The following is a 15254-nucleotide window of genomic DNA, read 5'->3' as shown; positions in this document are numbered from 1 at the left end:
GTAAAAGTATCTCTTTGTGATAAAAAATGAAATTGTCGTAATTACAACAGATCAAATCAGTTTTTCAATAACCTGCATGTTCTCATCTAAAATTATAATTTTATTAAGATTATAAATCACTATGAATCTAAGAAAGTCAGTCTTTTGTATCTGAAAGTTAGTTCAGGTTTGGGGTTCACCCTAAACGTCCTGGTCACGATCCAGTCCACTGGGTCCCAACCTGGGGGTCGGGCCCCTCCAGAGGGTCACCGGATAAATCTGAGGGGTCGTCAGATGATTCATGGGAGAGGACAGAAGAAGACACACGGTTCAGATCCGCCGATCTGCTTTCAGATTTTCTTTTTTCCATCTCTTCTTAGTGGGAAGTTTGATTGATTTTCACCATATTTGGGCCTGGGAGAGGTTTTTTAATGAAACCGTGTGAGACGTTTAGAGGAGAAATCTCTGTGGTGAAAGTGCTCAACGGCTCACGGACATCTGAAGGGCTCACCAGCCGGAAGGGTCGGAGACGCTGATCCGGTTCACCCGTTAACCGCCACTCGGCCTGTGCCGGTTTCGGTTTGAGGACTTGCTCCTCTGACGGCAGCTCCGGCTGGATTTTTTCGGAGGACCTTGCTCCTCCTGTCCGACAGGGGGCGGTGCCCCCGGCGAGAAGCAGAAGAAGAAGAGCGCAGTCTCCGGCCCTTCCTCTTCCCTCCGCGGCCTCAGAGGTAGGAGCTCCGTCCCGCATATGAAGACCAGAATCTGTCTTTAATCTGCACTAAATCTTCACCATCCGGCTCTTTAACTCGCTGGGTTTCGTTCATAATCATTAAACGCCTTAGACGATGTTGGATATTTGTGTGTGGAGCCGCAAATTCGGCTTTTCTTGTAACATTTGTGAAGACGCCGGTTTGGTGGCTATCACGGCGGGCCGCCATGTTGGCAGCGTCTGGCGATGAAAACCGGGGCATTTTAGGGTTTAACGTGAACTTTAACTTTATTTCTGTGCTTTACTTGTGTCTGAGGCTGTTTGTGGCGTTTTATAGCGTCAACTGCCGTTTCTCGGCGATATTTAGTGAAGTTGGTGCCGTAAGTTGAGCTAATGCTAACCAGCAGGAGTCATGAGGAGCCTGTCGTACACCGTCTGCAATAAGACTAAAAAGTGACCGCTCGTCTCTCTTCACAGATATTCTGAAAATGGTCCGCTACTCACTCGACCCCGAGAACCCGACTAAATGTGAGTAGGGCCGGAGTTGTGTGGGTTTTCCAGGGTTAGCACGGTTGCTGTGATGACTTCTTAGGACACCTTTGGATTAAACATGAAAACAAAATAAAATGAATGAGCTGAGCTTCCAAATGTAACCAGGACACTTTCTGCTAAACGAGCTTCTGCTGTGTTTGTAATGACTCGGTTCTTTATTTCAGCATGCAAGTCGAGGGGCTCCAACCTCCGGGTTCACTTCAAGGTAAGATGGTTCTGAAGAGTCCACATGTTGGCTCCAGGCTGTTACAAAGAAATACGAGTTAATTGAATTAATACGCGAGGTCTGTTTCTGTTGTAGAACAGTGTATAGCTGAAACGAGTAATTAACAGATGAAAGGTTAAGGATTTTGTTACCTGAAACTGTGCCACTTCCCTCTGTCTTGTGTGATAGTAAAGTGAATAAGGAATGGAAGTGATTCTTTTCATTACTGAATAACAGATTGTCTTAATTTTGTGTGTGTGTGTAAAAGACAACAGTATGCAGTGCAACAGCAGGAACACATGTTTAACAAATGGAAGGAGAGTGCCTAAGAGTTACTAATTTAATCGATTAGTCGTTAGAGAAAAATGCTCCGTTTCCCGGAGGTGGCGTCTCCGAATGTCTCGTTTTGACCAACAATCCAAAACCCAAAGAAAAAACGTAAAATCCTCAGATTAAAGCAGCTCAGTGTGGCGAAGGTCTGACATTTATGCTTGAAAAATCACCCAACGCTGTCGTCCAAGTTAAACGAGTAGAACAGTTCTGTCAGAGTCTGACAGCAGCAGTTTATCATCAAAATGGTTGTAGTAAATTTTCTGTTGTCTTTTTCAGCTCTAAACTGAATTTCTTTGGGTTCTGTGCAGTTGGTTGAACTGAAGACAATCAGTCGCAGCCCTAGTACTGTTTAACTCATTGACAAAGTATGACGAGCTACGCGGAGACGCTTTTCCATCTCTATAAAATGCCTTGTTAACCTGTAATTACTCAACTTATCCTGTAATTACGTGGTTGCACTAGCATTGAAAGGTTGCACACTTGTGTCTGATTTAGGTGATTCAGTATTTAATTGGTTGATTCTAGTCAAATAAATCGATGCTTAAAGGAAAAGTTCAGTCATAAAACCTTTTTGTTGACGGAAGCTCCTGTTAACTCGTCCCACCAACGCCGTTGTCCGAGTAAAACAAGTGTAGCTGCTCTCTCTGCTGTGCAGATGTCAGTCTGAGCTGTTTGGATGCTTGTTTTATGTACAGAACACCCGTGAGACAGCCCAGGCCATCAAGGGCATGCACATCCGCAAGGCCAACAAGTACCTGAGGGACGTCATCGTCAAGCACCAGTGCGTCCCTTTCCGTCGCTACAATGGCGGTGTTGGAAGGTGTGCCCAGGTGAGCTCTGCCCGAGGATCACTGGACTTACTGAGTGTTGAAAAGTTGCAGTGATGACTATCTTAGGACACCTTTGGATTGAAGATGAAACTAATTTGTTAATCTGAGCAGCTTTTGTGAATCAGCTGGTTGTAGTTCACATGGAGGAGGGGAGGAACATTTCTTCTGAACTGTTGGTTGTTTTCAGGCCAAACAGTTCGGCTGGACACAGGGACGCTGGCCCAAGAAGAGCGCTGAGTTCCTCCTCCACATGCTCAAAAACGCCGAGAGCAATGCTGAGCTCAAGGTACGTTCAGAGCCGCTGCCCTTCTCTCCTTTTCTTGCAGAGCTCAGACTGGAGACTGACTCCTCTTCTATTAGATAATACATTACAGGTTTGCTTTCAGATGAGACGATGTTAAATTAAACTTGGTCTCATGCAAAAAAACCCAAAAAACCTGTGGTTTACTGTTTTTAATTTGGTCAGACGTGTGTAAAAGAACAAGCCCAGATGTGTCGAGGAAATGACAAACATTTTGTGATGTGTGCTTGTTATTTACCTCTTCCTGGGTGACGGGAGAAGACGGACACAGTTCAGTCTGTCTTAATAGTGATACTTCCGGGATTCGGTGCTCAAAGTGTTGAGAAAGTAATTTTCCACATGTTCAGGATAATTCAGACCTCACTTTGCAGTTTTCACCCATGTATCCTTCAGCAAGAAATTAGAAGCGTATTTACATTACATTTTGCACGTAGGGGGTGATCACTCTCATTTAAAATGGCGGATTCAACATATTCTCCTTAGACCTTTCGCCCTAGTGCACGACCCAAATCTTAGTCAAAATCGATTATCAGCGTGAAGGTTGCTAGCTCTAGGAGGAGTTGATCGGAGCAGGTGGTGGTTATTTACTCTAACGAGGGCTGTTTTGAAAGCGGGGACGGGCCGGTAGCGGAAGGGGGGAGAGTGGCGGGCGTTGGCGGTTTTACTCCCACTGCCCTCATGCTTTGAGCCAGACTAGTAAAATTATATCATTTTACAATGCAGTAAGAAAAAAGAATATGCTTAGAAGCTAATTGTGTTGGGAAACCTCATCCTAAATATTATGGAGACATCACTGCTTCTATTTAAAGGTTGAGTTTTGGTATGATGACCTGCATTTTAAATGTTTAGGTTTCCTGTATCATAAATGCACGTATCAAACCAAACTGCTGGAAAATCAGTTAAATCCAGCAGCTCATAGTGACTCTTATTCTACTGTGGATGGACTTCCTGCCTTTAGGGGGGACCAGTATGGTGATAGTGCTGATGCACTGGTGGATAATGAGGTGTCTGTCACTGGGCCTGTAGTTTGGCTTGAGACGCTTCCATAGGGAATAAGAGTGTGGAAGAATCGATGTTTCCTGCATCAGCCGTGTGTTAATGTTAGCTCCTGTTTTGTCGCCCTAACACCAACTTAAATACACCGACGTTTAATCGCTTTAATTTTGATTTATTCAGTGTTGACGCGCTGCACCAGATCCTGAGACCAGACCCTCTCGGGACACGCAGACCTCTGGTCTTACAGCTGAATTCTGTGATTCACATGAAACGGATTGCAATGATGACCATTTAGGACACCTTTGTATGAACCATGAAAAGAACCCATAAATCTGAGCAATCTGCGAATCACAGAATCACTCTTTTTTTACGTTTAATGTATAAATGCAAAGCGTTTGTAGGCCTGGGAACGTAATTCAATTCAATCAATTTTGATTTAACGTAGCAAGGCTGCATAGAAATACAGATACTATAATGTACTATTTCTTTTAAAAGTGGGGCAGGGGGGGGGTCAGACGGGTTCAGGCTGGATGTGCTGTTTATAATAAAACCTCGCTCCCATTAACGGATGTAACTTAAGTTATTCTCATTAGCAATTAATGGATCTGTCTATAAAATGTCAAAGTTGTCAAATGTCTGCTGTCAGGTGATGTATTCAAATCGTCTGCTTTATTCAAGCAGCAGTTCAAAACTCAAAACATTCAGTTCAATTTTATGTGCAATGAAAAGCATCATCCTCTTATTTTTGAAGCTGTAACCAGAGAGTATTGGCTTTTCCTTGAAAGATAAATGATCAATCAATGATTTTTAAAAAAGGTGGCCGATTCATTTCCCACGGCACCTTTAACTCTGCACCTTCAGGTCTGGGGGTATATGCCAGCCACCGTTTGATTTTTAAAGAAACGGGGGACTAACTCAGACGAGCCTTCAGGACACAGATCACCTGCCTGTGTGCGTGAGAAAGCTCAGCAGTTTTCCTGCGTCGGCTGGAACATGTCGGTGCTCCACAGTACCACTGCTCCGTGTTGAGCCTTGACGAGGCAAACTGAAACGAATTAGAGCGGCAGCAGTTAGAGGATGGACAGAGTCAACCAGCAGCTGTCTGGTAACTGATGAATCATTTTCTGGCTGATCTGCCAAACTTCCCCTGGTTCCAGCTTCTCAGCTGTTAAGGAGCTGCTGCCTCTATCTTGGGGTTTTGGTCTGTTGGTTGAGCAGGAGCAGACATTTGAAGACTTGGGTTTATGCCTTAAGGAAGCGTGATGGGCATTACTCAGCTTTCTGACATGTAACAGACCGAACACTGGCTCCTTAATCAATAATGGGAATTAGTTAGCTGCAGCCCTTAAGTGAATCAGTTGACATTTTGCAGATGCACATTTTTTTAATCTGTTAAATGAAGAGCGATGCCAGTTTTTAATCCAAATTCAGTGTGAATGGGACTTTTACATTGATTTTGATGATGTAAATCTCTGTTCCTCGGCCGTCGGTCGGACGTGACACAAACACCTGGAATCTATCAGCCTTGCTTTGGGAACTTGTAGAGGCCCAAATGATTTAACACAGGAATTTAGAAAATTATCGTCAGATTTGATCACCAATAATTGTCGGTTTCAGCCGAAGATGCAGTTTAAAAAATGCAGACATTTGCTTGGTTTTCTTTGGCGGGTCAGAGGAGAGGTTTAGGAAACTGAACCAGATGTGAGCTGATTAGGTAAAAGTGCGTCTGACCTGTCTGTGTCTGCACGTCCATGTGGTTTCAGGGTCTGGACGTGGACTCTCTGGTCATCGAGCACATCCAGGTCAACAAGGCCCCCAAGATGAGGAGGCGCACCTACCGCGCCCACGGCCGCATCAACCCCTACATGAGCTCCCCCTGCCACATCGAGATGATCCTGACCGAGAAGGAGCAGATCGTCCCCAAACCAGAGGAGGAGGTCGCCCAGAAGAAAAAGGTGCGGTACACCAAATAACGGAGGGAAGAGGGCTCACGGGGCGTTCAGACACAGTCGGTCCGTCCATCAGTTTTCTGATGGATCCAAGCTGCGTAGTTTAGCTGATGGTATCGCTGGGAGTCAGTCACATACAGCTGCCAAGCACTGACAAATGTGTCAACAAATTCACGTACTTCATAAATAACTGTAGGATTTATTGTTCTACTGGTTTTGCCATTTTTGGCCGGTGTGACGGTGAACCGGCTGTTACCCGGGATGCAGGTCTAACTTTATATAAACGTCAGGCTGTCTGACCCAACGCTGTCCTAGATTAAACAATAGTACTTGTGTTGGAGGAAGGAATATGCAGCAGAGCAGAATAACGTCTGAGCCGACCAGAACTGAATATGAAAGTTAAAATAAAGGCTGGCGCCGGATGTCTGAACGCTCCGGACCCTCCGGTCCAGATGACGGAGATCCTCCCGTCGTCCGTGGCCGACGCGGTTCGTGTGGTTGCAGTGATGACTTCTTAGGACACCTTTGGATGACCCATGAAAACAAACCGTTAAAACTCTGAGCACCTAAACTCTCAACTGTTTGTTCTCCTGTGTGACCGACGGTTTAGTAACTCTGAGTTTTTATCTGCAGGTTTCACAGAAGAAGCTGAAGAAGCAGAAACTGATGGCACGGGAGTAAATATTAATAAAATGGAAAACTTGTTATCACTCAGGTCTCCAGGTTGTCTTTGTTGTCGATGCTCTGCAGACTTTGACAGAACGTCTCACACCTTGTGGACGCTGCCTGTTTCATATTGAGGATGTGCTGTTTCTGTCCATTAATGGCTCCCCTCTCTATCACTGGCTTAATATTGTATTTAATATTGTAAGAACCGGATCAGTGGGAGGAGAGGATGTGCAGCACAGTCCTCAACGGTCCAGAGTTCCCTTCACTGTCACGAAAGACTGAGGTCCTCACACCTGAGAGGTTGGAGTCAAAAGGTTTAAAAGGTCAAAAGGATAAAAATGGGGGGAGTTTCGGCTGCTCGTGGTATAAACCTGTAAAACAAGTGGTTTGACTGAGTTCGGCCTCCAGTTGTGTGATAGTTTGTCCGCAGCGTTTCTCTGACACGTCTCCGGCGACGCAGCTGCTGGGATCTGATCGATCAGGTCTGAAGTGGACCTTCAAGCTGTGGCCTCCGTCTCCTTGCTGTTGCTTTGTCCTCAGTGTAACATCGGTGAGGAAGAAGAGCTGCTCGGTCGTAGTCCTCATCTCTAGTGAGGTACAGTACTTCAGCCTGTCGTCGTCGTCCCCCAGCTCCTGCCCCGTCAGTGAAATCTGCCAGACTCCATACCGGTCACAGAGAACACACTGGGATTCGATGCGTCTCGCTGGGACCAGCTGAGCTACTGGTCTCGGTCCTGACAGTCTCAAACTCAGGTGAAAGGAGGGGGCAGCTCACCTGCCCAGTCCCACCGAGGTGAGTTTAACTGGACGGAAAACCCCCGTTCTGATGTGGAAACGCCGGTTCCTAAAGGCCTGCAGTGATTCCACTGGGCCGATGCTGTGGACCACTGACAGGAAGTGTGGGATGGTCATAACAGTCACATGTACCGGATCTGGATCAGTCGCTGTCGTTCTGTCACTGGCCGCAGGGAGGCGCCGTCGTTTCGCAGAGCCGGTCGCGGTTCACAGTAACCCTGGCAACGCCGGGGGCCCCACGTTGACCTGCGTCTGCGGAGACCAGACGTCACGGCTGACGGTGATTAGCTGATTTACATCACATGAACAGTCTCACTTCCTGTTGTAGAAACTGAAATGTCCACGAAGATGAAACTTTATGCAGAAATACACACGAAACGGTTCCGGTAAATGGAGCAGGTCTGAGCTAGAGCTCCAGTTTGTGTAGGATCCGTTGGGCCGGTGCCTCAGTGGGAAGGTGCAGCAGGGTGTTTTCCTCGGTTTTTCACAATAAGAGCTCCTCTCTGAAACACGTGGTCTGAGGTGAGACCTCGTCCCGGATCCTCGTGAGATTTTACTTTCGGTCTCGCAACAGCGGAACAGAAAAACCTGAAACCCGTTTATCAGAAGTCCCTACCCCTGCTGGGGGCGTCCTGCGTCCTGCTTTGACGTGGTCTACGGGGACCTGGACGACGATGAGCCGGAGTAGAAATCGCTTGAAAATGAGCTGTCAGTGCTGTTCTGTACCTGACCGCAGGGGGGCGCCGTCGTACCGCTGCGGGATCAGACCTGAACGTGACTCAGCCACCGATGGTGGTCCTCGTTACACACGGTTTGTCTCCACAGTGACAGATCGAGTCAGTCAGGGACCAGGACCGGCAGGCGAACCGCCTGAGCTCGTTCATTAGCTTTAAAAACCACGGCCTCGTCGCTGCAGAGCTCAGATCCTAGAGATCAGATCCTGATCCACGGACCAGGTTTAGTTAAAACATCCACAGAAGGAATCAACTACATAACGAGACTCTCGTGTTTGTGGAAAAAAAAATCAAACCATCATCATCATCATCCTCCTCATCCTCATCAAGTTTGGGCGGTGCAGGTTTGAACTTGGTTGAAGACGCGGGGTCTGAAATGTTCCCCTCATTTACAGTCGGTATTAAAAACGTGCTTCTCCACACGAGCCGGGGCCCAAACCCTGGAGCCGCCTCCTTCACTAATCTAGTGAGGGTTTTAACCGATTAACTGACTAATCGTTTAGCCCAAAACCTCCGGACGGTAAATTCACAGTCATGTAAAACTGATGAAATTAATTTTAGAAAAAAAGACGGAGGCTGAGTCGTTGGGCCTGATCAATGACTTCGACAGGTAACTGATCATCAAAGCTGCCGGCAACTTCCCTGAAGAATCAGTGACTCGGTTGTTTGTTTCAGATCGGTAATAATCGGAGCTAGATCCTGTAGACTCGTCCGTGTTGTTTACGCCCTGCATGAATCCGTCCAGGGCTGGATACGGTGTGAAGACTCCCCGTTTGAGCCGGACGACTTCGGGGCCACGGCAGAACTGGGTTGAAAAACCCCCTCAGGCGACCTGTTGTTTTCACCCGAGGCTGGTGAGAGGAGACCAGTCGGCTCCACCGACGCCCTGCGGGACGTCCCGCAGTGTGTCGGTGACGAGGAGCCAAACCTGAGTCCGGGGGAAAACCAGAAGAGGAGGGAAGTTGGGTTGGTCTCATGGTCTCGTGTTTAACGGTCGTTTTAAAACTTCTGGTTCGGTTTGTTTGAAAAGAAACGGCACGAACGGCGTGTTTGACACGGAAAAAAACCGGGAAATTCACCCGAGAGTCACTGTTTTCCAAAAACATAAAGTCAAAGTATTTTTCTAAAATGCGCGAACGCGTGAAAGGCAGCGCGCCCCCTGCTGGTCGCACCTTTCCGCGCCGTCGGGGTTGAAAACGGATAGAAGACAAATAAAAACGCGGGTTTCTGAAAACCGGTCCCATTTCAGCCGCGAGCAGAAACGCCGCTGTTCGCCCGGTTCTCAGCCAGGATTCGGTTCCTCGTGGACTGGAGGGTCTCACCTGAGAACCTGTTCAGTCTGAGGCCTCATCAGCGTGGACGGCTCCACACCTGAGCCCAGATCAGTTCCGGGGGGCATTCGAACCAGCGTGAAAGAGCAGCCCACCAGTACGAGCCCGACTCCAGGGCCGCTCACAGCTTCCTCCTGTGCTTTCAGCTGCAGTACGCGGGCTTCCTCCGAGGATTGGGTGTCAAAATAAAACGATTTGAAATCAGACGGGCCGCGTCAACAGTCCCCGTCCCTCCGCTGAAGAAGACAGTGCGACCACGGTTGAAAGGTCACGGGAACAAAAGCCCGCGAGTGGACCTCGCACCCCGCCGCAGACGCCCCGGGCCCCAGTGCCCGCCGCCGATCCGGCTCATTAAATATTTAAATGACTTGACCTCTCATTAAAAGTTTACTTCGCTCGGCAACAAATCACATCAGCAATCGCTGATATTTGCTCCTGCGGCGAATCGGGGCCCAGCCGCTCACCCAATCAGGAGGCTCCGCCGAGCCCCACGGCCCCACGTCAGCGTCGGGTCGCCCAATCCGGACGCAGCCCCCCACCGCCGGCCCGCCCCGCCCCCGCTCTCCGCTTCCTCCTCTCAAACTTTGGACTTGGAGCTAATAGACAGTCGGACCAGATGATCAGCTTTTATTATCTCACAACTTCTTGAACTCAGCAGAGAAAGGGGTCCGTTCGTCGTCCTGGTTTTGAAGCGGACCGGGATCCGGGGCTGCCTGCGTGGGAAACTAACAGGTTTATTGCAGGTGGGGAATTTGGCATTTTGCTGGCGGTCCGAGCCTGAGATGGGCTTTGAATGTGACTCCGGAGAAGAGCCGGTTTTGCTTTAGTTTCAGTCCGGACTCTGTCAGGTGCGCAGGGCCCTCACACCCCAGAGAGACCTGCTCCAGTCCCCCCGGATCCTCCCGAGAAGTGGTAATGTTAGCGGTGGGTCAGATGGACGGGTCCCGACAGAGCGCCTTCCTCCTCAGCACCCCTCCTCTGGCGGCGCTGCACAGCATGGCCGAGATGAAGACCCCGCTGTATCCGGCTTACCCGCTCTCCTCCAGCGGCCCCAACTCCTCTACCTCGCCGGCCACCACCTCTCCCAACCCGGGCGGCATGGCCGCGTCCTCCCCGGGGATCAAAAGCTCCGCAGGGCTGTCCTCGGGGCTCGGCTCCCCGCAGCAGTGCTCCTCCGCCACCCCTCACGGAATAAACGACATCCTCAACCGGCCCTCCGTGTCCTCCGCCGGCGCCACTGTGGCCGTGGCCGCCGCCGCCGCCGCCGCCTCCTCCTCGGCGGGGATTCTGTCGGGGCTTCCGCGGTTCAGCAGCCTCAGCCCCCCGCCGCCTCCCGGACTTTACTTCAGCCCCGGCGCCGCGGCGGTGGCGGTGGCCCGGTACCCGAAGCCCCTGGCGGACCTCCCGGGCAGGACGCCGATCTTCTGGCCGGGAGTTATGCAGAGTCCGCACTGGAGGGACGCCAGATTTGCGTGTTCACCCCGTAAGTGTGTGCGGTGTCACCGGAACAAAAAAGTGACCGGGGGCTTGTTTAAATCTGTCAGAGCAGAAATGCGTTGATTTCATTCAAATGTGTGTTAAAAAATTAAAATAAAAAATAGAATAAAAAGAGAGAAAAAAGGCTCCGTAGGCCCGTGTGCTGAGGCCGGACTGGACTCCCCGGTTCGGGTCCATAAAGTGTAAAGTGTGGAGCCATTCGCAGAAAAGGCCCAGCGGGAAGTAACAGTAGTCGTACCCGGTAAATCGGTTCGAATCCTCTGCTGTGCGCGATGCATTTTCATGCTTTGACTTCATTATGATTTCAGATCAGAATTCCGTGTTGCTGGACAAGGATGGGAAAAGGAAACACACGCGGCCCACGTTTTCGGGACAGCAGATTTTCGCGCTGGAAAAGACTTTTGAACAGACTAAATATCTGGCGGGGCCGGAGAGAGCGCGGCTGGCCTACTCCCTGGGAATGACGGAGAGCCAAGTCAAGGTAATTCAGAACCGCACTGGGAAAACCACTGAAATAACCAACGGAACCGACCGGTCGGCTTCCTCGTTTTCGCCGGAGCAAAGTCATGTCATTCATGCACGTTGCTTTGAAAAAAATCTGCTTTGTCTGCGTTGAAAAAAAGCTAAATTAATACATTGTCATTGTATTTATTATCGTTATTATTATTATTATTGTTAAATTTACTACTATTATTGTCGTTATTATATTTATTATTATCTTTATTATTATATTTACTATCATTGTTATTATAGTTATCATTATTCTTATCATTATTATTATTCTTATTATTTATACTATTATTGTTATTTTTATTGTTATTATAGTTACCATTATATTTTTCATTATCATCATTATGGATAAAATGCTTCCAGTCAATTACACATCAAGGCTTCAACATTTCCAGGCAGGTTGGCGTCTATTTTGTTTCCTATCTTCCGTCTGTCTTTGAGCAGAAATCAACCCAATTTCCTTCCTTCATTTGTGCTAAAAACGCCATTTAATTCAAAAGCTTCCACCGGGCCTTTCTATCATTTTGGCAGGAGCTTCATTTAATCCTCGGGTGCTCCTATAATGCCTCACGTTTATTATTATTATTATTATTATTAATGTTATTATCATTATTATTATTTTTATTTTATTTTTTATTTTGTTATTGTTATTATTTTGTGTGTTTTCCATTTTCTGCTGCGGAGCATTGTGTTGCATTTCTGCTTGAATCTCGCTCCAGAGATAAAGTCTGATTATCATGACAATTGTGTTTAAAGAATTATCAGTGTCTCCGGTGCCTCGACTACATTTCGCAGCCCTTCATTTCCGGAGCAGGGAACCCAGAACCAGAGCTGCCGGTTTTGGTCGAGCCGCAGACTCGTGAGGTGTGGGAGTAAAAGACGTGGAAAAAACTGACGGGTGTGTGTGTGTGTGTGTGTGTCGCTCAGGTGTGGTTTCAGAACAGAAGAACCAAATGGAGGAAAAAGCACGCGGCGGAGATGGCCTCCGCCAAAAAGAAGCAGGACTCGGAGACGGAGCGGCTGAAGGGGACCTCGGACAACGAGGACGAAGACGACGACTACAACAAACCCCTGGACCCGAATTCGGACGACGAGAAGATCACGCAGCTGCTGAAGAAGCACAAGCCGGGCTCCGCTCTGCTGCTCCACACGTCAGAAAACGACAGCTCGTAATTCTCCCGGTTCCCGGTAAAATTCTCCGCGGGGATGAAACTGTCGGACGCTGCAGGTCCGAAGCTTCACTTGGTTTCCTGCACATTTTCCCTTCGGTTCCCTTTCGGTTTTCGTTTGGTCTTTTTTTTTCGTTTTGTTTTTTTATTTTATTTTTTGTTTTGTTGTTTTATTTTGATTTTTTGTTTTTGTTTTGTTGTTTTATTTTTATTTTTTGTTTTGTTGTTTTATTTTTTTTTATTATTCCTTTTTTTTGCACGATGATGGAGGAACTCCTGTCCGGACAGAGACAACGTTTTATGGCCAAAACACGGACTCGCTCCAGCAGAGAGGACGCTACTTAAACCTGTAAATAGAACCGTGAGTTGTGTGAATAGAAATTATCCTGCTGTGAATAATTTATGTGTGAAAGCCGTTTTTGTACAGACGCACTGCTCTCAGATCAGCCCGGAAACATCGGATTTGGTTTTGTATCTCACAGCCTTTCACGTCTTTCCTAGAAAATAACCGCGGAGCCTCCTTCTGTGGGTCCGCGAAGGCCTCACGACTCATCAGTCTCAAATTAGGAGGAGATCTCGAACGCACCGCACGCACCTGTACACACGTCCTCACCTGCAGAGAAATCTCCTCACACACACTTTTTATTTATATGTGGAAGTTGTGAGTGAAGCCCGCGCAGCTGTGTATCCTGGCGGGTTCATGTAATGCACTTTTATTTAATAAAAACTCAAAGGTTTGCTCGTTGTTTTCACCGGATTAATGTCCACGAGTGCGGGAGTTTCATTAACGAATAACGCGGTGATTCATGCATTAATAACGGATCGAATATTCGAATCAATATTCATTATTTCACCCCCTCGTTATTCCTGCTGCGATACCGCTACAGGTTGTTATGACTGTTATTATTATTATTATTGTTAAATTATTATTATCATCATCGATATTCTTTTTTATTAGTTTAACAAATTCTGGTCACTTCTTTATTATTATTACTATTATTATTATTGTCGTTAAATTATTATTATTATTGTTAAATTATTATTATCACTACTATTATCATCATCATCAATACTATTTTTTATCAGTTTACAATTCTGATCACTTCTTTATTATTATTATTATTATCATCATCTATTTTCTTTTTTTTTATTTTAACATTCTGATCGCTTCTTTGTTGTTGTTGTTGTTGTAATCGCAGGATTCCCCGCAGTCATAATTTCAACCACCTGGTTGTCTTTGCTTTGGGTTTAAGGTCCGTGCGTCACGTTTTTCGGGACAAATTCAAACCTTTTTTTTTTTTAATTTTCTTGATTTTCGCGAACAGAGAAACGGGGAAACCCGCGTTGAGGCGGAGGAGGAGAGAGGCCCGACCGAGGTTCCTGGGAAATTGTGGCCGCTGTGGTTGAAGCGGGGAAACGCTGAGATGTTGAGGGGAGGCGAGTTTTCAGCTTCACGCTTTGACCATCAGCTCGTTTTCTCTCAGATTGAAAAATCAGCGAAGCGACGCGCTGCTGATATTTAATTTATCAGCTGTGGATCCAGATGTGACGCGCTGCTGATGTGTCTGATCATAAAGTGACTGAACCCGTGGACAAAAAAAAAAATGTCCCGAAACGACAGAAGGTGAAGATTCTGGTGGTTTTCAGGCGCGTCCACATCGCGTCTCCTCCCCGGTGTTGGTGCAGACACGGCGGGCAGCAGGCCGCTCTCTGTCCGCGGTGAGGGAGAGTCGACGGCCACACACACGCGGTTCGCACGATGGGCTGCATTTAACCCCCGTGATGTGTTGACAGCGGCTCTGCCTCCTCATTGCTCGGCTCCACGGACCTCAGTGTAAATAAAATTAAAAAAGATTATAGTATCCATTTAAAAAAATACAAAACGAACCATTTGATTTCCTCTAAATACACATTTTATTCTTTTCTTCCGGCCTTGTTAAAACCCCCAATGTGGTGAATGTGGTAACGGTCCACATCATGGTGGTTCTGCAGAATTATAAATATGTCAGATGAGGAAATATTTCACGTTTTCGCTTTGACCTGGTGTGTGAACGAACAAACACATTTCCATTCTGACAGGGGGAGAGAGGGGAGAGGGGGAGAGAGAGAGGGGGGGGATGTAACCCTGTTCTAGAGCTTCACCAACACAAATACAGACCAGGCCCATTTTGGTTTGAAGTGTGTGAGACGCTGGAAAAACACTAATCACAGATGCAGAGAATCTGAAAGTCCCGGCCTTCACAGCCGGAGCCAGACAGAGGACATGAGTCCTTCTCTGTGGAGGACGGAGGACACGCGTCGTCACTTCAATACCTGATTAATCTTCACAATCGGGAAATGTCCCGAAGTATCAATAAAACAAGAGGCCCGGCGGCTCCGGGAAGCCGAAGCAGCGTCGGGCTGGAAACCGGTTTGGATTTGGGATTCTGTTTTCAGGGTGTGTGTTTGAGCAGAGGGACGTCTTGCTCCCGCAGACCCGTGTCCCCGCGGGTCTTCTGAAATCCCAGCTACAGCCCTGCAGGTGCAAACCTGTTTCCACGTTCCCGCCTGACGTGCTTTTTCATTTCGTCTCATTTCAGTTATTAGGGTCAGACTCCAACACAAACACAACTGAAGTGTAAACCCCGGAAGTCAAGTGTTAACGCTCTCGTCCTGACAACGTAAAGTGACCGCGTGTTTTTCTGGTCGGACG

General features: G+C 47.6%; 2 protein-coding genes, 1 long non-coding RNA gene and 4 other non-coding genes across 7 annotated transcripts; 6 read left to right on the top strand and 1 right to left on the bottom strand.

The window, feature by feature from the left end:
- Nucleotides 1-628: 628 nt before the first annotated feature.
- On the top strand, nt 629-6567 carry rpl17 (ribosomal protein L17). The gene is made up of 7 exons (XM_040157403.1): nt 629-710; nt 1169-1219; nt 1408-1448; nt 2477-2611; nt 2799-2897; nt 5672-5863; nt 6491-6567. The coding sequence occupies exons 2-7, from the start codon at nt 1180-1182 to the stop codon at nt 6536-6538; spliced, it is 555 nt and encodes a 184-aa protein (XP_040013337.1). The 5' UTR covers nt 629-710; nt 1169-1179; the 3' UTR covers nt 6539-6567.
- Nucleotides 696-3458, bottom strand: LOC120806345. Its single transcript, XR_005709681.1, has 3 exons — nt 3151-3458; nt 2349-2682; nt 696-1486 (listed from the first exon to the last, which is right to left on the bottom strand). It is a non-coding gene; the product is annotated as an uncharacterized LOC120806345 (long non-coding RNA).
- Nucleotides 1264-1335, top strand: LOC120806899. Its single transcript, XR_005709754.1, has one exon. It is a non-coding gene; the product is annotated as a small nucleolar RNA SNORD58 (small nucleolar RNA).
- Nucleotides 2657-2723, top strand: LOC120806906. Its single transcript, XR_005709761.1, has one exon. It is a non-coding gene; the product is annotated as a small nucleolar RNA SNORD58 (small nucleolar RNA).
- On the top strand, nt 4184-4249 carry LOC120806900. Its single transcript, XR_005709755.1, has one exon. It is a non-coding gene; the product is annotated as a small nucleolar RNA SNORD58 (small nucleolar RNA).
- Nucleotides 6356-6424, top strand: LOC120806898. Its single transcript, XR_005709753.1, has one exon. It is a non-coding gene; the product is annotated as a small nucleolar RNA SNORD58 (small nucleolar RNA).
- A 3449-nt stretch (nt 6568-10016) lies between the features above and the next one.
- On the top strand, nt 10017-12666 carry nkx6.1 (NK6 homeobox 1). Its single transcript, XM_040157907.1, has 3 exons — nt 10017-10869; nt 11192-11364; nt 12321-12666. Exons 1-3 carry the CDS (start codon nt 10302-10304, stop codon nt 12564-12566), a joined length of 987 nt encoding a protein of 328 aa, XP_040013841.1. The 5' UTR covers nt 10017-10301; the 3' UTR covers nt 12567-12666.
- The last annotated feature ends 2588 nt before the right edge of the window (nt 12667-15254 follow it).

The sequence above is a fragment of the Xiphias gladius genome, chromosome 20 (genome assembly GCF_016859285.1).
Source record: "Xiphias gladius isolate SHS-SW01 ecotype Sanya breed wild chromosome 20, ASM1685928v1, whole genome shotgun sequence".
Lineage (NCBI taxonomy): Eukaryota > Metazoa > Chordata > Actinopteri > Istiophoriformes > Xiphiidae > Xiphias > Xiphias gladius.
This window is presented reverse-complemented; position numbering and strand designations above follow the sequence as displayed.